Raw genomic sequence first — 24298 nt, 5'->3', positions numbered from 1 at the left:
AATTTAAAATATAATATTACGCCGTGTTTAATGTTCTTGTGTTTTGGAATTCCTTTAGAATATATGAAAAACAATTAGTTCAGTTCGTATGACTTGAATTTCCTTATTAAATACTAATAAACTTCTTAGATAACAACATTTTTGATAAAATTAGAAGTGAATTTTACATGAAAGTACGTAAGTATATGTATCTTATGCCTTATACCGTAGGTATACATAGATTTTTATGTATAAAGTTAAACTAACGTTAAGTAATATAGCCTATAGCACTCAGGGATCACGTACATATATCCAATCGTGAAATAATTGTTGAAATAAGTCCAGTAGTTCCAGAGATTGGCGTGTTCAAACAAACTCTTCAGCTATATAATTATTATATACATATTTTCAAATTGTAGATTACGTAATAGCACAATATTACGAATATGCGGAACCCATGTAAAATTAAAACATAACTGTTTATTGTATTCATGTGGACTCGTTAGCGGGTATTACCAAATTCGCGTTCTATTTCGAAATAATATTTGCTTAATAATTAACTATCGATAAGTCCTTGACAAGGTTTAAGGCTTTACATTGGAATCTTTGGAATGTACAATACGAACATATTATATTTGTTTATAATAATTACTTAGAATAATTATTATCTCTATATATAAAAATGAATCCCTATTTCTCTTGGTCACGACATCACGCGTGAACGGGTGGACCGATTTCGATAATTCTTTTTTTACAATATTCCTTAAAGTACGAGGATGGTTTTTTATGGAAAGAAAACATAAACATGTACCACGAGCGAAGCCGGGGCGGACCGCTAGTTATCATATAAAAATCTAGAGTTGTAGAGTAGAACGTATGACATCGTGGATCGGTAACTGATAAATGGAACGAGATACAAGACTATTTCAGCCCATGTGTACATAAATTATGTAATGTAATAGGTACTATGTTTTATCTGCAGTGCCTACAAGCCTACAAGCTTAGGCCGCCTGTCCATCTGCAAGAAACTTCCGCAAGAAATGTCCGAGAGTCTGTCTACAGCAGCTTGCAAGTCTAATTCCGCGTTTCCACCTGCAACTGCAAGTAGACTTGCAAGTTGCTGTCAGACAGACTGACGGACATTTCTTGCGAAAGTTTTCTTGCAGATGGAAACGCGGCCTTAGTATACAAGTTTTGTATTATGTATATGTACCTAATAGAAGTGCAATAAGAACTCATTATCGAGTAAAAACACAGAGTAAAAAGTAAATCAACACAATGTCAGTATGTCAGTATTCGTTTTGACATGAATGAATGGTCAATAAATCCTAGGTGAAAATATTATTGTTACACTTTCTTGAATAAGAGTAAATGAAGAAAAATAATGACAGCGGAGGAGAAAAAATCTATCCACAGCCGATTTCAGAGACATTGCAGCACATTATTTTGGAAGTCTTATCTCCAAAGACAGTAAGTAGCTGATCTCGTAATTGGAAATGTGCCAGTCGTGCGTCAGAGCTATGTATATGGATAAGATAAAAATTATTATTAAGTAGATGATAGTTTTTATATGCACTAGGTATGTTAGTAGAACTACCTACATACAGCCCTGTATTTGACGGTCTAGTTATTATTCAGAGCAAATATTACAGTAGCCTACTTTTGAAGCGAGATACCTTAAAGATGGAATCCAATTGTATAATCATATCATAATTTAAAAAATTCTTCCCAGACGTAGATGGCGCATGCTAGTAATGGAAACATTATTCGCCCTCTGCCTCTATTCCATATCTGTGTACATCGCGAAGCCTGTGTTCATGACGCCAATCGAAGCGATACCAGAACCACCGCTAACGTCTGCTGACATCATAGCGTCTCTCAACACGCAGAATATACTCGGATATGCGCCTGACATCCCCCCGTATACGTATATCATGAACAAGGCTGCTGGGCGGTTGGGTGTTGGTATGTTATACGGCCAGTTAGTTGGAAGTTAAGTCGTAGATAGTATTATACTGACTGTGGTTGTAAGCTGAGGTTGTCAGCGAACGTTTTAGCAGCGTGTGTTAAGCGATAGTGATTAACTATTTTAGCAATAGTTTGATTATGATATTATGTGCAACATGTTGTAGCATAATAGATTGTTGAAGTGAAAACTTCTTTAGCGGCGTTGAGCACTTTTTCTGCAATGGGTATAAAATCTTAAACTCGTGTCAGGACACGTGACCAGATCGAAAAAGCGTAAGACGGATACCATTCCAAAATATCAAACATGCTCAACGTTAATAATCAATATTTCACTTCTGCCGACACTCCCGGAGTGCAACCCGTCTTTTTAATCGTTGTTTAGTATCGAACCTAGAATTTCTGATTTTGACTTGAAAGCAAGTAAATTACATTATTTAGTATGCACTTAGTAGCTCTCTATTTCGATCTCTATCAAGAAACTGTTCCCTTATTTCATCCGTTCTTCCATTGTCGCTTATTGATGTCACAAAAAGTAAACCACATACATAATATTTATCAACACAGTAGTTATTATTCAATAATTCTCCGAAAGACATATTTGTCGTCAGTACATTAGCCCTGAGTGTTGTTTAACAGCGCGAGGTTTTTCAAAGCTCTTTACAAGTGTATGTACATAATATTATTACCTATTTATTCGGCGATACTATGCTACGTAATGATTCTAAGAACTTAGATATTTGCAGATACAATGAGTGCGTCGACCGAGGATGACCTTAACAATATGCTGTACAATCGGTCTCAGGGTACGCCGATAAATAACCCAATCATATGGGTTATTTGGAAGCTAGAGGTAATGTTTAAAAGACGCAAAATAGACGCCATACCTAGTAGGTACCAACTATATTATCTGAGGACATCGTGCGACATCCAACTCGTGTTTTGAACTTTGAAGTGTCAATAGACGATGTTGGTATAAAAATCGTATGAGAAATTCCAAAATTTTAACGACTTCTTTTTAATTTGCATACCTATGTTATAAATGCTATGATCAAATTTGATAACGAAAAAAAAACCGAACTTAGTATTTGCATTTACAATGAATGCGTTTGTTTCTAGTTTTTACCGCCATTCCCATTTACCATTTCCCATAAACGAAGTAGAGTCTAACTTTGAACCGTATATTCTTCATTTTGAATCGATATATAATTATCAATTACACAAAATAACCATAAAGGTGAACAGAATGTGGAGATTCAGCATTCGTAGTACAGAGCGAGCTCGCTACGCAACTAGGCCAGAAAACACGGTGTCTCACAACCCTCACTTGAGAAGTGGTTTCCTGGCCGTCCAGCTTGCTGTCAGCGAAGCACTGCTGGAACATGTCAGTGCTACACCACCTTCATATGAGGTAATTACTAATTAGATGAAACAACAAAAAATATCGTCTAAGTATTCGTACCGTTAACGAGAACATTTGTATGTGTATTTGTGATTTGATTTGCTGAATACTTTAGTTTTTGTATTTGCTCTTCTGTTTTCACCGCTTGCTGATAATATCTGATAGCCTATTTGATATTTGATGCAAGGCATGCATTATTTGGTATTTTAACGGAGAAAAAAGCAAAGTAGGTGAGTAGACGGCGCGGCATGAACGACGTTTCTCATGTTTGCTATTCTTATACAGAAGGCGCTTCATGTTGAGATCTTAACAAATAGTCATGCTCAAAATATAATACGTAGCTTCTTAGCGAATGCTCTAAGCGTAGCTTAGGTATAAATAATATTTTTTGAAAATCTTTTCTAAATTAAAAAAAGAAAGATTGCCGAAACCCGGGATTGAACCGGGGACCTTTAGATCTTCAGTCTAACGCTCTCCCAACTGAGCTATTTCGGCGATGCATACCTACTTGAAATTATCGATTAATTTGTATAATCAATAATGATTTATCACAATACATGTACAATATTAAAAACTAGCGGTTCGCCCTGGCTTCGCCCGTGGTACCTACATGTTTACGTTTTTTTTCATAAAAACTATCCTATCTCTCAAGTTGGATCGAACTGCACATGGTGTGCGAATTTCATTATAATCGGTTAAGTGGTAAATAAAAGTCCATTGAGGACAAACATTGTGACACGAGATTTATATATATTAAGAAAAAACAATCACAAATATACAATACTGCCACTACTGTAACGACAAAATAATTTTATTTATGTAACCTAAATGAATTTACCTACACAGTACGAGCTGGAGAAAACTTGAATTTTTCAATTTTCCAGTTGCTCGCAAAATAGGCGCTTGACGTCCAGTTGCAGAAACATATATTTTATAATTTTCAGTTAAGTCTGGTGTCCATGCCAGTATCACCATTGATGCAAGAGAACAGAGTGCGGCAAGCAATCTCGGGGATTCTTCTGTGCTTTACCCTGGCTTTGTTACCACCAGTTTTGGAAACTCAAGCTCTGGTTGTTAAGGAGACTATCAATAGATTTAAGGTTGGCTTTTCTAAATCTATGTGAGTTGTAGGTAGTTATTTTTTCTTATGCTTTAGCTATCTGCTATATGTAATAGAGCTTTTTTACATATTGTATTTTAAAGTGGCTGATATTTTTTTTTTATAAATTTTATGTACTACGTAAATCACAAACTTATTCTGGCTGCTTATTATTTTTAATACAAACAAAACAATTTAAGTAAATGATTGGTTATTTGTTATTACCACAGTTAATACGATTAAAATGTGTACATAATTATTTTTATAATCTTTAGACTACACTCCAAAAATTGTGACAAATCCTTTGCATGTTGAGATAAATAATCGAACTTCTAATTTCACTCACTATTAAACTCAAACTCAAACTCAAACATTAATTTATTCAAATAGACTTCTTTTAAGAAGCACTTTCGAATCGTCATTACAAATTTTTAACATTTACCACCGATTTTAACTCCTCTCCTTACTACTATTGTACTTATAGCGCGCCCTCCGCCTCCGCAACGTAGCCTATTCATCCATGTATCTCGGCTGGCTGGTGTACGCCTACCTCACAGTTCTACCTGTCTGCCTGCTCGGTAGCACGTGTCTGCTGCTGATCTTCAGGTGGATCCACCTGCTGTACAGCTTCGTGATACTGCTCGCGTACGTGTCGGTTATGATCATGTTGGCGATGATCATGTCTATGTTTCATGATACAGGTAAGTGTACCTACAGATGTTGATATCACTACATAGTATAAAACAAAGTCGCTTTCTCTGTCCCTATGTCCCTACTCCCTATGTATGCTTAAATCTTTAAAACTACGCAACGGATTTTGATGCGGTTTTTTTTAATAGAGAGACAGTGATTCAAGAGGAAGGTTTTAGTATATAATTTATTATGTTTTAGACAAAGCGGGCGAAGCCGCGGGCGGAAAACTAGTATTATACAAACCAAGAATCAATTCAGAAAAGTTCTATATGAGTAATTGAGAGGCGCGGGTTTTTCACACGGGTGAATAAAGTTTTTTTGGTGTATAAAATGTCATTACCTACTTTAATTTTTGTACAATACTGTAGCAGATTATTTTGATAAATGTAAACTCAAACTCAAACTCAAACATTTATTTATTCAATTAGACTTCTTATAGAAGCACTTTTGAAACGTCATTACATATGTAGTAGGATTAAGTGAACGTTTGCAAAAAAAATTGTATATTTAGAACATCTCATTAACAAAACCTCTAAAATGATCATTGTTTTAACTCAATTAAAAACTGAAAAATAATATTTAGGTAGATTTTAGAATGATTTGACCTTTAACGCAACATTTACAGCGTGGGTGGCAATCGTATGGACGACACTGTTCACACTCATGCAGATGTTCGTTGCTGAGCTGATCATTCACCACCAGATCGACTCCGCGCACCCAGCGCTTACCTTCCTCTTGCATGTGATCATACCGCCTCTGGGGCTGCACCACGCTATGAATGAGTTCGCGCTGCTGCAGACTGGACGTGAGGAATAAATCTTTTAGAAAAACTTAGAGATTTTGATAAGCATACGATAATAATAATCTTTTATAATTATTGTATCACACTTGTTACAATAAAATTTAAAAATACTTTTTTAACTACTATGGAATGAATTTGATACCAGCTAATTGCCTTGGCAAAAGCCCACAACAATCAAGAAAACACATAATTAGCTTCATATCGTAAAGGTTGATATTAGCGTAAAAACAAAACAAAAAATCTGATCTTTTCTTTCTTAAAACTTTGTGTAGGTACAAAATTAATATTACATTTTCAGAGGAAAACCACTGGGAGGGACAGTCGATAATATTTACGACGTTCTTCTGGCTCTTCTTGATAGCCGCATACTTCAGCGTGTTGATGTTATTGCAGCGGACGGTAAAACAGATAGCCATAGGTGGTGAAGTGTCGTGGAAAACGGTTCTGTTTAAGAAAGTTGAGGTAGATATTGAATCTCTATCTCAAATTCATATTTTGAAAATTTAATAATAGTATAAAGTTGTGGAAAAGTACGCAGAAAGCTTGGAACTTTAATCACATTGAATTTCATGCGCTTAAAAGTCGTTTCAAGAAAGCATCAGTTAAATTAACATACTTTTGAAACATTTATGTCGTTTTATTTAGGACGTAAACGTGCTGCATAAAATTGAAAATCCGACTGGCAGGGAACGGGACAAATTGCAAGAGGTAGACGAATTAGTAGCGAAGGCTATTAGTATGCGTAACGTGTCCAAGGTACATTTTACATTTACATAGGCATTTAATATAATTATCTTGTAATATATATACATTTATGGTCATAATGTTCTTCAAATTGTCCTTTTTAGAGTATAATGGATCGTCCCGTTCTAAATAATATAACGTTAGATATTTACCGGGGCGAGTTTACGATTCTCCACGCTGAACTCATACAAGTGAAAATGATGACCACATTTGAAGATCTTATCACGGGTAAGTAGTTTATATTCATCATTGGATTACCAAAAATAAATAAATAAATCAACTTTTTTTTCCCTCTGCACGATTATAGGCTTTTTATGTTTTAGTAATTTATAATCACCACGCGGACCATTTGGTTAGGTAGATGCCATAATTATGTTTCCTCACAATTCCGCGCAATATTTTCCGAAGACTAGGTAATGATGTCGATAAATTGAATTTCATAATATCAAATCGATATCAAAAGTAGATATCCAAGGAAATCATCTATAGGTATATTTTGCTTCGGTAATTTTAAACAATTTGCTTTAGGATTGACTCTTCCTGACAAAGGCAGTATTAACATCCTCGGTGAGGAGCTAAGGCCTGGATTGAATCTAATGTCAATGCAGACAATGATGGGCTATTGTCATCGCAGTGAATTTCTTATTGATGATCTGACGGTAGAAGAGCACTTTATATTCTTTGTTTCTGTAAGCTCTCAATTTATAAATTATATTTATACATTCAGTAGCAATAATTGCGAACGATTTACCAAGTTCTGAATTTTATTAATTTTGACTGTCTTGTCCATCTTTTTAATATGTAAAAAGCGTAGTGTATAAATTAAATTATTTTTCCTAATTAACGAAGTTTGGTCGTTCATCGATTAAAAAGAAACTTCTATTTTGTTAATTAAATAAATTATATTTGTATATTTCAAAGCTCTGTCTTTGGAACGAAACAAGCCAATATGTGTCGGAGTATGGACATTTGCGATCGAAATATCTCCTCAAAGAGTGCGGTTTGGAGGGAGTGAAGAGGGAGTACATACGGAATTTAGACGGATATTATAAAGGACAGCTGTGTTGGGCGATTGCAATGCTTTTGGAGCCTAGGGTACCTATATATTATAAACTAGCTGCTCCGCGTGGTTTCACCCCCGTGGCTCCACTCCTGTTGGTCGTAACGTGATGATATATAACCTATAACCTTCCTCGATAAATGGGCTATCTAACACTGAAAGAATTTTTCAAATCGGACCAGTAGTTCCCGAGATTAGCGCGTTCAAACAAACAAACTCTTCAGCTTTATAATATTAGTATTAGTATAGATTTAAATATATATTTCAAATCAATCATGGGTTTTTAAACACTCTTTTATCAGCTTCACCTGTATGTTTGTGCCTATGTAATTGTTTCTATAGGCTCGATATTTAACCCAGTTTAAAGTTGAAACGAACATGTTTAATTAAAACTTTGTACTCTAACGAATATCAAGGAGTGGTGACATTACAATAATTTCATGAGTTTATAATAAACTTGTTATAAGTGTTTGTACAAATTAACTCATTTTGCAGATAATTATAATACCTCATTTCACTGGGGATCCACATTATACAGCGGTTATCAAGGATAAAATTATGGTACATCTTATCATTATCATTTTGTTTGGAAAAATAAATAGTAAACTTTCATGAATAATTTTATATTGGTTACTTAGTTACGTTACAATTTCTATTCTTCTTTTTAAATTTTAATGTTTTAGCTATATAGAAAATACATCACTTTGATAAAAGTTAGTTATGCCAGTGTGTATATGGAGTATGCAGACCGTGTGTTTATTTTTGACAACAGATCCCTGGTTTTTGGAGGAACTCCCGCTTATATGTTTTTCAAATACGGTAAGAATCCCTTTGATACTGTTATTTATAAAAAAAATACGGGTTGCACTCCGGGAGTGCCGGCAGAAGTGAAAACTTGATTATTAACGTTGAGCATGTTTGATATTTTGGAATGGTATCCGTCTTAAGCTTTTTCGATCAGGTCACGTGTAGGGCATGCAGAACCGAGTCCGGTTCCAAGTTTCTGAAACCCGGTTCCAAATCGAGCTCAGAACCGGGTAGAACCGGGTTACCCGGTTCTTTTATAATACTTCGAAAAAAAATACGAAATTAAACAAAAGTAACTGTAAAAGTACCTGATGGGCCTTTTATTTTACGCGGCTTGTGTCTTATTTTATTAAATTAATAAAGAAACAAAATTTCAATACTTCTCTTTATTTATCAGTCTTATAAAAGTACATTGTTATCATAATATCACATATAAACTTAAACCTTATTCATTAACTGCAAACTGTAAAGCAAAAAACCGGCCAAGTGCGAGTCGGACTCGCGCTCCGAGGGCTCCGAACAAACCTATTTTTTATAATGTTGTAACTTTAAAATTTATGTTTCAATTTTTTAACGTGATAACGTTTTTAAAATCGTTTTAGTCGGGTGACATGTTCAGAAACTTGTGTCACACCAAAACCTCACGAGCAAGATCGCAGGTATAACGAGAGAGAGACGGACCGATCTCCCGTCTCATCTCGAGCGCTGCCACCAATAAGACGTTATCACGTAAACATCTCGATCGTAAACCTACTTTACAAACAACATTTTTTTTTATTGGTAATAGGGAAGCGCTTGACCACAATCTCGCCTAATGTTAAGCTGAGATGTGGTCTAAGATGGAACGCGCTTCCCTAGAAGGTACCTGTTCACTCTACGCTTGAAGACCCCCATATTGTACTCGTCGGGGAACACAGACTCAGGAAGCATGTTACCGAACCGCTTAGTCCGGGTACATGGAACGTCCACCATATGGCGATGCCTAGAATCTGTGCGCCTCGACGATCGATAGAAGAACGGGGATGGCGGAACGAGATTGTGCAGTTCCGCAGCGCAGAGTGCGCTGCGGAACCGTAAGAAAAGTGTATCCGAGGCGGTGACCGAGGCTCTGGAGCTTTTCGCCTACTAGGTCATCGTCGTTTATGAGCCTCTTGGCTCGCCTCTCTATCGCCTCAAGCGCCTCCAGCTGGTACTTGGCGGAACCGTCCCAGAGGTGAGAGCAGTATTCCATGCACGATCGGACTTGTGCTTGATAAAGGTTGAGCAACTGTCCCGGGCTAAAATACTGTCTCACCTTCGCCAGAATTCCAAGCTTTTTTGAGGCTACTTGGGCTTTTGATCAATGAAGGAACCAAAGTTCAGAGTAGGCGTTAAGGTGATACTAAGAAGCTCGAGGTGGTTAGTTATCGGCACGGACACACCTTGGAAATTCGGAGTCAGGTGGAATGGACTCCGTTTAGCGGAGAATAGACACGCCTGGGTCTTAGACGCATTGAACTTGACCAGATTGGCAATTTTTAATTCTATAGCAATTTTTCCTTTATCTGTGATATAAGACGTTACTTTTACCAAATTTAAAGGCTCTGTGTTCATGAAAAGTACCCAGCTGTAGGTTTTGAGTACCATGCGAATGTCGAAATTTTCGAAAATTTTCAGCATTTACGGCTGTATCTTTTGATGCGTTGGCTTGTGAGTTTGACTTTTTCACATATAAGGGACCGAAGACTTGAGTATTCGATATAAATTTCAGCTTGATACAAAAAACAAAAACATGACTGCATCATTATAAGTATGAAACAGTTAAATCAACAGCTTTTCAAATTCACGACAAATCTAATAAAAATATTTCTGTAGCCTAATTTTTGTTAATACAACCGTAGGAAACTTATAGCATCTAAGGTTAGACAACCAATCAGAGCCACGCTTGAGGCGTGGCACGAAAATTCGCGATTCACGTGAGTCTGACGTTGCCAGATAAAATAAATTTGTTAAAATAATGCAGCAAAATATGAATAATACTTTATATTTTAATATTTTGGTCGGAACCGGGAGAACCGGGTTTCATATTATTCAGACCCGGTTCTCAAGATCGTCAAAAAACCCGGGTTTACCCGGGTTTTTCGGAACCGGGTAAACCCGGGTGCATGCCCTAGTCACGTGTCCTGACGCGAGTTTAAGATTTTATACCCATTACAGAAAAAGTGCTCAACGCCGCTAAAGAAGTTTTCACTTCAAAAACGATAGAGCAAATAAGAAGTATTTAAATACCTATTTCAGGCCGAGAATACAGACTAAGAATAACATTCAGAAAGAATAGATACACAGAAGGGAAGGATGAATTATTAGATAAAGCTTCAGAAGTGGGAGCTACTGTGAGGGCCCATTTGGGTACCTTACTGATATTGCGAGTTCCTACACGACCTACTGGGAAAGTAGCGGATTTTGTTAAAACTCTGAATGATAATGAATCTAAATACGGCATTCTATCGATTTCTATTAGCATTGCTGATTCGGAGGAGGTTTGTAACAGGTAAATAGCTCTACTATATAGGTAGGCAGGTATGACACTTATCTTTAATTTTCCAGACAATTTATTGAGTCACAAAGTGGACCACAAATCGATATAGGTAATGAAACAGTGTCAAATTAGGGATGATAGATTTAGATTTTTGTTTGTTTTATTGATGTAGAATAGCTAGTAATATAGTAAAAAGAAAGAAAAAATGCGTACCTACCTCAGCATATTCTTGCCTCAAATTAAATAAATTAATATTATTAAAATATTTAATCTTACTTTACAGAGCTATCTTTGAATCTCGGGCTTCGATACACGGAACACCCGAGACTCACGAACTTTCTAGAACAGCTCTAGCACATCTAATGGGTAATTAAAGACATATCCACATTCTTATAAATAAATAATTCAGTAATAGGTAGTTGTTTTGTTGTAATATAGCGTTTTCACATTAGAGAAATATTTTCTTTCTCATTTTAGATGAAAATCCTGAAAGAGAAGATGTACGATTTAAGAATGTTACTCATTTGACGTACATTGGACAAAAGTTCACTTCGTTTTATCGACACTACCGAGTTATTTTAGTCAGCACGGTAATATAACTATACTTTTATGTTATTACTTGATTGATAAACTATGCACTTAAGGGATAACCCTTAAATGCATGATTTTTTATATCATTAAAGATTTAATAATTTAATTTGAGAATTTCTTGCTATAATGCATGCCTACATAACATGAGCTCTACCTTCAAAAGATTCAATATATTCGGCCACTATAGTCCGTTCGCGTTAAGAAAATAGTGAGTCATCAGTGCAACTACAGGATGAGGGTGTATTCACAGTGGAGAAAAAGTACAAACATTTTTTTTAAACATTAAATTATTATTAATGGAAAAAAATGTCTTAAAATTACTTAAATCACTATTCAGTATCGCTAGATTCTTCAGTTATATTTATTATGAAAGAATTTTTACCGCATGCACTTGCTGTTTTTATGACTATGCTCTCGACACAGTTGCATTTAAATCACACAATTTAAAGTACTTATAAACATTGTAAATTATGCGTCTCTCTCCGCTATGGATTATTGATCCACTTTTATTCTTTCGAATTGGTGAAGTATTCATTTTCAAAATTTATTGTTGAACGAGTCACGCAAAATACACAACCGTTTTGTTCGAAGGTCAGATTTCAACTGGTCACTGTGAACTCGACTTTCTAATTTGGGGCGTGGCCAGGCCGGCGGACAACGATGACTCACTATTTTCTTAACGCGAACGGACTATAGAGAAAGTGATTTAGGATTACAGATACTTTGTAGGCCCCGGAGGTTTTTTGGAGTTACACAGTTAAGTACAAAATTAAAACATTTTTTTGACTTACAGGTGTTGTCTGCATTAATTGCTGGAGTGTTCATCGGTCTATCATTGTCGCAAGTTCTGACTGATATAGAACACGATCGAGTTGCTAAAAAGATTCTGCACGGTGATGTATGAATAACTAGCTACTTTTAAATTAATAAGCATCTACATTTATAATATGACTACCTATGCCCCGCGGTTTTACCCGCATTGCTTTGGTCTTAGTGTGATGATAATATAATACAGAGTATAAGCTCTCTCACTAAATGGCCTATCAAACACTCATGAATTTTTCAAATCGGACCTCGTAGTTACAGAGATTAGCCCGTCCAACCAGACAAACTCTTCAGCTTTAGTTATAATACCCAAACTCGTAACAATGATATTGCAACTAGTGTATGTATTTTGAATTTTCCATTTTAGATTTTAACAGTGGAAGCGTTGGAACAGAAAACGACATTGGTATTACAATCTGACAATTCAAGCGCCGCCCAATCGATAGCCAATGCGTTAGTCAATTTATTTTTTGACATAGAAATGTATATTTTTTTTTCATGTACGGGTTTTTAAAATTTCAAATATATTGTCACAGATACGTGTTATCCGAAACAAACGCAACGGAAAAAGAAATTGAAAATATGGCTTACACCGCTCTACAACATACAGAAGTAAATATAAATTTTATTTAACTGAAATTGTTGTTCATTTATCATATTTCAAAATTAAAGGCTCAATAATTTTGTCACAATTTGAATTATCATTTTAAATTTTAGAGTATTTCGGAATATCTGGTGACTAGGGCCATAGACTCCCCCCAGCATTATGTTTACATGTTTGCTTATGGGATGGAAGTATCGTCCGTTAGTGACATAATATCGGTAAGCTACTATATTGTTTCGTATTTAAATAGTCCATATACCGTAATTAGTGTATACTACTTTATAATTATTTATACTAGCTTTCCACCCGCGGCTTCGCCCGCTTTGCGAACCACTCTATCTATTTTAACCGCATCAAAATCCGTTGCGTCATTTTAAAGATTTAAGCATACATAGGGACATAGAGACAGAGAAAGCAACTTTGACTTTGTTTTATACTATGTAGTGATTGTAAGGCTTAACAACCTGGTTACGGTAAAAAATGTCACATAGCCTTTCCCCTGTAAAAGACTCCATTTCATAAACCTATTTTTCATATTTATGAAGGAAAACTATTGCAATAATTCAGACATATCTATAAAATATACACCTCAGTTATACAATATAGCTATACAATAACAGCTCTACCTATAGAATGAGTAACTTCATAAAATATTCCAGATAAAAGTATTATACAGTCCAATACATTACGACCACGGAGCGGCTGCGCGATCTTTAGCTCGCGTATACATGGCGCTGATGAGGCATTACACCATGGCCCCGGACTCCACTATTCAGGTCACTGATGACCCACTAGCGTTGGATCTTACTCCAGTAAGTATAATTAAGATTTTAATTAGTTTTGTCTACCTACTATTTTGTTTTGTGTAGAACGCACACTATCATATTATTTAGTTGTGTGCCTGTACCATCTAAAAAAATATTTAAATTATAAAGAATATTTTTAAGCTATTGCATAGCTTCTATTGCGGGCCTTGAGCGCGGGGACCGAATCCAGAAATTGCGTAACGAAAAACCTCACGCTCTCCACTCCGACGGACACGGAGGTGTGGCTTGAAGGCATGCTCAGTAGCTTTACCGCGGCAGTCCCCGAGTGCCACACGTCTTTTTTTTTCTGGAAGATGATACAAAGTTATTTTTAAAATTATAACTGTGTTAATATAGTCTATTACCATTTTCGATTTCAGTGGGTAAAGTACGCAGAACACCCGCCTATATTTATACAATTCCTGCTGATTCTAACAATATCACACATGATTCTGATACCATCTTTGGAGAGCGGGTTTATAAGACATACACAGGTAATGTTACTAATGAAAATGTTTACTTCTTTAAGGTTTTTTCCTTTCCAATTAGCTAAAAGAAAATAAATTTGCGCCAGTTAATTTTTGAAAAATGCCCACGTATAGTCACTACGTTTTACCGTCTCTCTCCGTGGTAAATGATATTGATGGCTTTCTGTCGCCTGACTTGCCAAAAACGTGTAACAGATAGACGGACACACATATTTGTTCAATGAATAATAAACCATAATAGTTATATAATATTTCAGTGCTACACCATAAACTTCTCTCCACTTCGCTACTGGTTCTCAATGTTTCTATGTGATCTTATTCTCTATTGGATTCTTGTGGCTGTGATGTCTGGGGCAATTGTGGGAATCATGACTTTAGTGGCCCCCTTCTATTTTGGAGTGTCTGATATTGGTAAGTGTAGCAGCTTTTAATGAAATCATTAATGATTAAAAGAGAAATGATGGCTCAGCAGTCGAAATCGTAGTAGTACAATTAAAATAATGTTGTTTTCTATTTTCATACGTCAAAGTTCAAACATCAAACAGAGCTATGATTATATTTGCAGCAATAATAACAGTGATATTGGCGGTATATGGAATCGGTTGCATACCTCAAGCCTATCTATTTAGCTTGGGCCCACGTGCGGCGCTGAATTCCATGATTTTCATAATGGTGAACATCGTTTTTGGTAAGATGCGATTTTAATTATTGCTACGTAGTTTTATACGTTTTTAGTACTTAGATAGATATCTATATCTGTATTGGGCCGTAACTTCGCCCTATGCTAAATTGCACACACACACGGCTCCACCTTAGGAGGTGGAGCATACATTACCTACTTACACAGTACCTACGTCTTAACCTTACCTTGTGTATAGTTTTTCTCATCTATTTTTACTACATCAATAACTATAATCAAATTGGTGTTTCAGGTGAAACCACAGTATTAGCTAAATTGTTTTACGGCAATGCCCTTGATTATGCCTTGAATTTTCTAAGTTTCTCACCGCAATTCAATATGGCGTATGCTTTAATTAAGATCAAAAAAATCTTTCTATATAATAGCGAATGCAATATATTCAAACGGCGAAATCTCTGCTCGTCGAAAACTCTCCACAAATGCTGTCGTAAGTAAACATTTTTTAAAATTGAAACTTCTTTAGACGCGTTGAGAGTAAAATTTCAAGGGTGCGTCATGGCAATACCGCCACGTAATGGAGTGTGGCGACGATTTTGGTATTTTGCCAAAAGAAGTTTCACTTCTGACACGTGTGCTCGGCACTCACGCTCTTTTTTTTCTTTCCCTGACGGAAGTAGGTACTACGAAACACAAAAACACTACTGAAACTAAGGTTATTTATGTAATATTGTTCTACAGCAAAATGCGGCGTCCTGCAGCAATGTTTCTCGAGGCAGTATTATCTCCAAAACGCGCCTGGAGTCCGCATGGAGATATTTGCTATGTTCTCTATAGCCATTGTTTTCGCAACCATTTTGCTTATATGGGAATATAAATATATTCAAAGGTTCTGCTCTTATGTTATATGCAAATGGATATATCTTGATAAAAAGGAAACTAGTGTGGAATCATTGGGTGTGTTACAAGAAAAGGAAGATGTCGTGAATAAAACTATAGAGATGAGATCTAAAACATGTTAGTTTCACTCATTATATTATCGTAGATATATAGTTTTGCAATTATAATATAAAAGGCTAAAAGGTTTGATTATAAAAATAATCCATGTCTACACCTACACATAGTCATATTTATGGAAAGAGTTAACATCTTTGATGCTAAATTCTCAAAACTAAGTTAGTTACTCTAGTTTAATTACGATTTACGATGTTTGCTATCCGTACCTATACTTATTATAGGTACCTTTATTTAATTAAATAATAATGTAACTGTCCTTTTTAGCAATCAAAAGGGACACATTCGGAGAGTATCTTCTCGCGTCCAATGTATCTCAACTACACTATGGGAAATATGTGATCAAACATATTAATTTGGGGATTGGCAGGGGTGAAGCATTGGCATTATCTGGTTTACTTCACCATGGAAGACTGAAGCTTTGCGAGTTACTGGCTGGTAAGAATATAATATTTATATTTTTTTCGATTTCGTTAAGTACTATCTACCTACTTACATCGGTCAGATTTTGTCAGAGAATTTTTAACTATTCTTTAGTTTACGAGTTTTTCTTTCAGGCTTAAAATTGCCCAACGAAGGCAAACTATGGAGCATGTCAAAATGGAGTTTGGATAGAAATCCATATCAGGTAATAAACATTCAGGCCCAAAAGGCTATGCAATTTAATTAGTTAAGCTAGTTGGTTGGGTCACATACATAATAATTACTAGATTTCCGCCCGCGGCTTCGCCCGCGTTTTCAAAGGAAAACCCGCATAGTTCCCGTTCCCGTGGGATTTCCGGGATAAAACCTATCCTATATGTTAATCCAACAATCATGAAAGAGTAACAAACATCTATACATCCATACAAACTTTCGCCTTTATAATAGTATTAAGATTAACTTCAATATTACAGTATAGTCGTCAAATAAGCCTAAGTTGTCGCCACAACCCTCTGCCTCATTGGATGACAGTGTACGATGCGCTGGCTCTCATAGCAGTGCTTCGTGGAGTGCCAAGATCGGACGTGAGGAAGGAGATTAGCAATTATATTGATGCGCTTGGTAATGATATTAATTATTTTCTAATTAAGTCAGTTTTCTCAGTTTAAAAGGCTCTTGTTCTGTTCCAAACGACGAGGAGGACAATCGACGGAGGTTCTCAATTCGCTAATCTTTTTTGTCTTTACAGTTCTATAAAACTTTTGCTAAAAGTAATAAAATTCGAAACTCTGATGATAATAATAGTGTACAAATTAAATACATAATTCAGGTTCAGCTCCCAACTTCAAGATGAAACAATATTCAGCATGTTTACTTTTTACCAAATCTATATATTCGACCGCCTCCTTGGCATAGTGGTTGACGCGTTAGCGTAGCACTGAGGGGTCCTGGGTTCGATTCCCGGTGGAGACGAAGAAAAAAAATGTCTTGGTCTGGTAGGACACAGAAGGCTGATCACCCTACTTGTTCCTAAAGAAAATTGATCAGTGAAACAGATGTATAATGCATCCGCCCCTTACCCCACTTGGGGACATGGGACTTCACTTACTTATATATTCCAGAATTGCACAATTTCACATACAAGCTCATTCAATACCTGGAACCCAACGAACAAACGCGCATACATTTCGCCGCTGCAGTAATTGGAGCCCCTCCAGTTATAATCCTGGATGAATGCACGGCATACCAGAAGTACTCCGTGCAGCGAGCTATGTACTCAATCATCCATAAGTTGAGGAAACGTGGACATGCTATACTTGTCTGTTCTAGCAGGTGAACATAATACAAAGGAACTGTTGTGCGTTTTGAGATTTATAAGAAAAAAAAACTAGTGTTCTCTAGAAACATCAGACAACACTTAGTTAGGTTAGTTTTACGCTTGTGCTGAGTCTGTCACTGACGTGGTGCTGCAGGGTATGGAACTATTTGTGCCATACTCTGTTGTGCCCGTCGGTGGCAGATCCAAGCCTTGGTTTGGACGTTCCTGTAACATGGCGTCTCGCCAGAAACAGGAACTTTTTCAAGCCTGGGTTGCAGCAACGGCGTGTCGCGATCCAAGCGCTGGTCTCATCAGGAAGAAGTACAACTCTGCCTCCAGATCCTACAAGAGAGAAATCGCTAGGGCTAAATCTAGTTACATTGGTGCACTTGGCGATAGACTGACGCGACTTCCTTCGGGAACACGGGCGTTTTGGTCCCTCGCCAAGGCCATCCAAGGTAACTTCTGTCGTTCATCCTTTCCACCTTTGCACAAGGACGAAGACTCTCTGGCCCATTCCGCTAAAGAGAAAGCCGAACTCTTGGGCGCTCTCTTTGCTAGGAACTCGACTCTTGATGACAGGGGAAAGACACCGCCGACCATCCCGCGGTGTAACCATTCAATGGCGGATATACGTTTCACACAACGTGCCGTTCGAAATGCTCTCTTTTCCCTTGACATCCATAAGTCGTCAGGGCCGGATGGAGTCTCCCCTATTGTGCTTAGGACATGTGCTCCTGAGTTGGCACCGGTTGTAACGCGTCTTTTTCGGCTTTCTTACGCCAAAGGCATTGTTCCGAATTCGTGGAAGACTGCTCTTGTCCACCCAATCCCTAAAAAAGGCGATCGCTCAAATCCGTCTAACTACAGACCGATCGCCATCACTTCTTTACTCTCCAAAATAATGGAATCCATTATTAACTGCCAGCTCATGAGGTACCTGGAGGAGAACCAGCTGTTAAGCGACCGGCAATACGGTTTCCGTAGTGGTCGCTCGACTGGTGATCTTTTGGTGTACCTCACTCACAGATGGGCGGAGGCGGTTGAGAGTAAAGGGGAGGCATTGGCTGTAAGTTTGGATGTAGCGAAAGCCTTCGATCGGGTCTGGCACAAGGCACTTCTAGCGAAATTACCATCTTTCGGACTTCCTGCGAGGTTATGCGATTGGGTTGCCAGCTTCCTGGAAGAGAGGAGCATTAAGGTCGTTATCGACGGTTCTTGCTCTAAGCCTCTTCATGTGAATGCTGGTGTCCCACAAGGCTGCGTGCTATCTCCTACACTGTTTCTTCTGCATATCAATGATTTGTTACAAATCAGTAATATTCATTGCTATGCGGACGACAGTACGGGGGATGCTCTTTATCCCGGCCGTGCAAACACCTCAAAGGAAAGCCTCAATGAGAGTCGAAACAAACTTGTGTCTGAAGTCGAGTCTTCTCTCCAAGAAGTCTCGGATTGGGGCGAACTTAATCTTGTCGAGTTCAATCCCCTAAAGACACAGGTTTGCGCGTTCACCGCTAAAAAGACCCCATTTGTCGTAGAACCTCGGTTTAAGAGTACTCCCCTTAGTATATCGCCGAAAATCGGAATCCTCGGAGTCGAAATCTCGAGTGACGTTCAATTCCGCAGTCATTTGGAAGCGAAGGCTAAATTAGCCTCGAAAAAACTTGGTGTGCTCAGTAGATCGAGACAGTACTTCAAGCCGGCCCACCGACTTCAGCTGTACAAGGCTCAGGTGCGACCGCATATGGAGTACTGTTCTCATCTCTGGGCCGGAGCCCCACAGTATCAACTCCTTCCTCTTGACCGCATCCAACGTCGAGCAGCTCGAATTGTCGATGACCGTAGGCTTTCCGATAGGCTCGATCCTCTGTCAGTGCGAAGAGACGTTGCGTGTCTCTGTATACTGTACAGAATCTACTATGGGGAGTGCTCTGAGGAATTGTTCCACCTACTACCAGCCGCACAGTTCCACCACCGGACCACACGCCGTAAAAACCAGTTCCATCCGCACCATCTGGATGGTTGGCGCTCCACCACTGTCCGCTTCACCCGCAACTTCCTTCCGCGTACGGTGAAACTGTGGAACGATTTGCCACCTGCGGTGTTCCCGAACAACTACGACATTGGGGCCTTCAAGAAAAGAGCTTATTTGTCCATAAAAGGCCGGCAAAGCACCTGTAACACTCCTAGTGTTACAAGTGTTTATGGGCGGTGGTGACCACTTAACATCAGGTGGCCCATCTGCTCCTTTGCTTGCTCTGACATAAAAAAAAAAAAAAAAAAAAAAAAAAACTTAGTTAGGTACTGCTTACTTGGAAAGAACCCATTATTATTTATAAGACTATGCGTCGATTGCGTAAATCGTTCAAAGTTACTTACTGTTTGATAAGTAAATTACTGTTTGATAAGTAAATTTTCTGATAGTTAATAGTTAGTTAATGATAGTTAATTGTCTTCTACTTTATAGCATCACTCCTCTGAACCTTTTCCTCACAGATGAATTCTAAAGTTAGTAGGAATTCCGTACAGGCTGGGCAGGAAAAAATATTGTTTCTTATTTTCACCAGTGTTGAAAGCCACATGCCGATCACGAATCGCCTCGCCATATTCGTGAATGGCGGCATCTACGATATAGACTACGTGGACAATCTAATAGAGCGGTATAGCGACAAGGGGTATACCGTAGTGGTACATCTCAAGAACGAAATCGATGTGGAGAGAATGTTCTCGAAATATTTCAAGATGTTTATAATCAATGATGTAACTGAGGTATATTAGAGCTTTAGTTTAACTTTTAGAATGCATAATAGTGTCATAGTTATGACACATCAGCCTATTTTTATTCCCACTGTAGAGACAGTGACCTATGGGAATTATTTTCGCCATAATTCATCTCGTTATTCAAGTAGATGGTGGTTGATATCACGTCTGGTTTCAATAAACATTTTGGCTCTTGGATAGTGGATTAAAAAATGGTTGCCTGTAAAGTCGGTTTTACGGGCGAAGATTTTACGTGACAACGTCTTTTTCTCGATCATAGTTGAGTGGGAGAGAGACGCAAGGCATTCGGCGGACCTCTCTCTCGTTCGGTGACTCATCGTAACGTTACCGAGCGTTACACTTTTTCATAAGTGACTCCCAGTCGCAACCTAATTTAAGACGTTGTCACGTCAAAAGTAAATAAGTTTAAATAACTATTAGCTAAATAATAATATATAAAATATACAAAAATACCTTTTCTATATCTTATTAATATTGTTATTTTCACAGGTACTCGCTAACGTACAAGTTTTAGACGCCGATTTGACTTGGGCAACAATTTTCGAAAAGATGGAAAAGCTACAAGCTGAAAATCACAATGTGTATTCATACGTTGTGTCGTCTGTGCCCATAGACTACATATACAATAGCATATTAAGCAGTGAATCTGGCCAAATGGATGATGTGGAACCAAAGTCTATTTTTACTAAGTATTTGTGCCAATCAAAGCCAAAGAAAAGGCCAAATAAACAAGCCCTGGCGAAGTTAAGACCGTTTGAAAAGAAGTATTCCATAACCAAGCTTAAAGAGTTGCCATGGTCTGTTATTTTCCATAGATAAAATAATTAATGGTAACCACAGATTAAAAAAGATATTATAAGCTTTATGACGTGAAGCATGTTAGTTGGCATTGTTAATATATTTAATGATATTGTAAAGAAGTAAAACATATCTGTTTTTAAATTTAATTTATTTTGTTAAAATAAGCGTGAGGTTAGGCAAGAATAATATTGTGTTAATAAAGCAATTTTGCATACAATAATACAGATATTTCATTTAAATCCTTATTATTAGTGCATGATAAGCTATTTTAAACAAATACCTACCCTAAAATATACAAATTCTTCCTTCACTGACAGTATAACAAAAATCTGATGGTCAAATCAGGTTTATGGCACAAGGAACAAAAAATATAAACTTAAAGCACACTAAAATACAAAAGATACAAAATCTAGCTTCAGACCAATGGTTTTTATAATACCCATAATAAAAATAATACTGCATAATTTTTAGTGCTATCACCTAAGAAATAAGTTTCTATAATAGAAAATATATATAAAATGATTAAGAGTTAACACTTATGTGAGCAATGCACCAAAGCCAGTATTAGAACTGTTTTAGATTGTAAACTATCATTGTTAAATAGACCTCAACCACCGAAATATATTATAATTTAATCAAATAGTGTTACAAGTGCTGAAAAATACAACTACATGCATGTAGATGTATATTTATGTAGATAAATATGACTAGAAGGAAGTTAGGGCCGGCGCCCACTGCCGGCACGGCGTGGCATGGCAGGGCAGAGGATTTTATTACTAATGAAGTTATTTTGAATCTTATTTCAATCAGTTGAGAATTCAAGTTACTTTATTTCGATGCCACGATGCCGCGACGTATCGCAGGATGCTGCAGCATGACGCGGCACGCCGCAGGATGCGGCGGCATGACGTGTCTTGCTTTGGGGTCGAGGAATTATGATTGCTAAGTAGTTGAAATAAGGTTGAAACTTATGCAGCATTAGTGGGGCTTTTAGCAGGATGCCACGGCATGCCGCGGGATGCCATTGCACGCCGCGGGATGCTCTGCCGTGCCATGCCGTGCCGTGCCGGCAGTGGGCGCCGGCCCTAATATGACAAGATATAAAAATTCCCACTGACTATATGGGAATCGTCTCATTTGATTATTCAATAACTATAAGAAATTATTTAATAAGTTATTTCTTATTAGTAATTAAGTTAAAGAAAATAATACATCCACTGTATCCATTACTTTTTGAGAAAACTGACTAGTCTTGCAAAGTTATTTCAAATGTTCCAATGCTAAACAGTGTAACTCACACTGTTAAAATATAGAAATCCTACCAAATATGACCACTATAGGTAACACACTATTCAGTCTAATGTAATGTAGTATGAGACCTATGTAACTCAGCATTAGACCCCCTAGCGTGAGCCATCATATTCTCTATTCTATTGGTTGTCTCACGAACCATAGAGAAATCAGACAAGTCTGGCAGATCAAGAACAATATGAGCAGAGAGACGTTTGTACACAGAATTTGTAACTTTTTTATTTCTCCTAGTCTCCTCATATTTTAACTGTTGTTTTAAAAATATTGCCTGCTTCAGCATTTCTTGAATGTTCTGGAAGCTGGTTGCAGCAGCGTCCATGGATTTTACAGCACTGAAAAGATTGTAGAGTAAAATAAGCAATCATGTACCATACAATTTTAAATATAATACAATTTATTGAATAAACACATAAAAGAAACATCTACTTATAAAATAAGTGGTCTCATTGCTTATAGTAATCTCTGCAAGGCAAACTTTCAATAGAATTATTTTATAAACTAGCAATAGATTACATGGTGTTCAAATTAAATCTGAGTAAAAGAAAGAGAACAATCAAGTGCATTTATACAATAAAAATACAGTTGATTTGAATCGTTAGAAATTTGATATAGATTTTTGCAAATTTCATATAGGAGTAGTACCAACATAATGGGTAGAAGTAGATATATGATATTATAAATCATATGTTATCCTGGCTTACTTCAAAGCATATTCCACATCATAACATCGACCCTGAACTTCATGTTGGAGTTTGGTCACTTCTACTCTTCTTTCAACCATTGGAGGCAAAGCTTTCCTCACATGCTCCTGTAGTCGATATAAAGCTAGGGACGGTTCGTTTGCTACAATATGCATGTTTTCTGATATTCTTTCTGCCGCTGTAATAAAAAAAGAATAAGTTTTAAATTTATGATTTTTTGTTGTTTTTTTGTTGGCTTTGGGATTGTTGCGGATTAGGTTTAATAATATAGATGTAATGAGAGTGTGTTTGTGATCAAAATCTGTATATTCTCTAACTACAATATCAACACCGTATTCATAATCGGAAACACAACTTCACAATTTTTGAAATTATATTACCCTGCAATTTTCATTACATTTAACAGTTTATTATTGACTTTAAAATAAGAAAATACATGCGAAAAAGATCACAAACCTTTTTTTGCTTTTGTTTCTAAATCAGCATCTCCTTGATAAACAAACGCCATTGTTCCAATAGAATAGTAACGTCTTTAGACTTTAAACCTCACGAAAATGATCCAATTTGAAAAAAAATAAATATTCATACACAATAAATGTAGCGATAAATTTTTTTCGATCAAGTAGAAAACTCAGGAAAACAAAATGTCAAATGAACACCAATGAACACAACAAAATATATCAGCTGCACACTCAGAGGAATAAACCTATTATTCCTCTGAGGCTGCACATGAGCTGCACACTGCACAGCTGATATTTGACAAGTGACAAGCCACAGATTATGATGAGTCAATGTTTAAAAATGTTAAAAACCAACGCGAACGGCCGTGGCATTTATTATAATTTTTACGGCCGTTGTGTACATATTTTGTGGCCGCACCTAATTTTTTTTCGTAACTTCGATTAGGCTAATGATGGGCATATTTT

The 24298-nt window shown here is 36.9% G+C and overlaps 2 protein-coding genes and 1 non-coding gene across 3 annotated transcripts; 1 reads left to right on the top strand and 2 right to left on the bottom strand.

Annotated features, from left to right (window-relative positions):
• The first annotated feature begins 1363 nt into the window (after window positions 1–1363).
• LOC149907459 (ATP-binding cassette sub-family A member 17-like) lies at window positions 1364–21441 on the top strand. The gene is made up of 33 exons (XM_090103328.1): window positions 1364–1449; window positions 1712–1938; window positions 2691–2797; window positions 3182–3355; window positions 4291–4446; window positions 4930–5146; window positions 5764–5950; window positions 6231–6402; window positions 6586–6696; window positions 6789–6912; window positions 7213–7373; window positions 7606–7779; window positions 8240–8305; window positions 8428–8563; window positions 10829–11081; window positions 11353–11435; window positions 11547–11659; window positions 12454–12558; window positions 12853–12938; window positions 13022–13097; window positions 13203–13307; window positions 13749–13901; window positions 14276–14389; window positions 14641–14794; window positions 14949–15071; window positions 15316–15510; window positions 15762–16037; window positions 16302–16472; window positions 16592–16662; window positions 16931–17078; window positions 17579–17789; window positions 20346–20547; window positions 21049–21441. Exons 1-33 carry the CDS (start codon window positions 1364–1366, stop codon window positions 21376–21378), a joined length of 5067 nt encoding a protein of 1688 aa, XP_089959454.1. The 3' UTR covers window positions 21379–21441.
• Window positions 3769–3841, bottom strand: TRNAF-GAA (transfer RNA phenylalanine (anticodon GAA)). The gene has a single exon. It is a non-coding gene; the product is annotated as a tRNA-Phe (tRNA).
• Window positions 21442–22460: 1019 nt separating the features above from the next.
• Window positions 22461–24035, bottom strand: LOC149907458 (BLOC-1-related complex subunit 8 homolog). Its single transcript, XM_090103327.1, has 3 exons — window positions 23829–24035; window positions 23373–23550; window positions 22461–23003 (listed from the first exon to the last, which is right to left on the bottom strand). Exons 1-3 carry the CDS (start codon window positions 23878–23880, stop codon window positions 22718–22720), a joined length of 516 nt encoding a protein of 171 aa, XP_089959453.1. The 5' UTR covers window positions 23881–24035; the 3' UTR covers window positions 22461–22717.
• Window positions 24036–24298: the final 263 nt, after the last annotated feature.

The sequence above is a fragment of the Colias eurytheme genome, chromosome 6, assembly GCF_061535395.1.
Source record: "Colias eurytheme isolate Ceu_HAF_F1 chromosome 6, ilColEury1 Martin Lab GWU primary, whole genome shotgun sequence".
In the NCBI taxonomy this organism is placed as follows: domain Eukaryota; kingdom Metazoa; phylum Arthropoda; class Insecta; order Lepidoptera; family Pieridae; genus Colias; species Colias eurytheme.
The sequence above is the reverse complement of the archived record's forward strand: the minus strand, read 5'-3'. Positions and strand labels throughout refer to the sequence as shown.

What these genes read in the sequence shown, in the direction of transcription:
- LOC149907459 (XM_090103328.1), top strand. Translation starts at nt 1,364, where the DNA reads ATGACAGCGGAGGAGAAAAAATCTATCCACAGCCGATTTCAGAGACAT. An exon ending in CTGCAGACTGGACGTGAGGA is followed by an intron (nt 5,951 to 6,230) that starts ATAAATCTTTTA and finishes AATTAATATTAC; the next exon opens with ATTTTCAGAGGAAAACCACT. An exon ending in TTATCAAGGATAAAATTATG is followed by an intron (nt 8,306 to 8,427) that starts GTACATCTTATC and finishes TTAATGTTTTAG; the next exon opens with CTATATAGAAAATACATCAC.
- LOC149907458 (XM_090103327.1), bottom strand. Translation starts at nt 23,880, where the DNA reads ATGGCGTTTGTTTATCAAGGAGATGCTGATTTAGAAACAAAAGCAAAA. An exon ending in AGAAACAAAAGCAAAAAAAG is followed by an intron (nt 23,551 to 23,828) that starts GTTTGTGATCTT and finishes TTTTTATTACAG; the next exon opens with CGGCAGAAAGAATATCAGAA. An exon ending in GATGTGGAATATGCTTTGAA is followed by an intron (nt 23,004 to 23,372) that starts GTAAGCCAGGAT and finishes CAATCTTTTCAG; the next exon opens with TGCTGTAAAATCCATGGACG.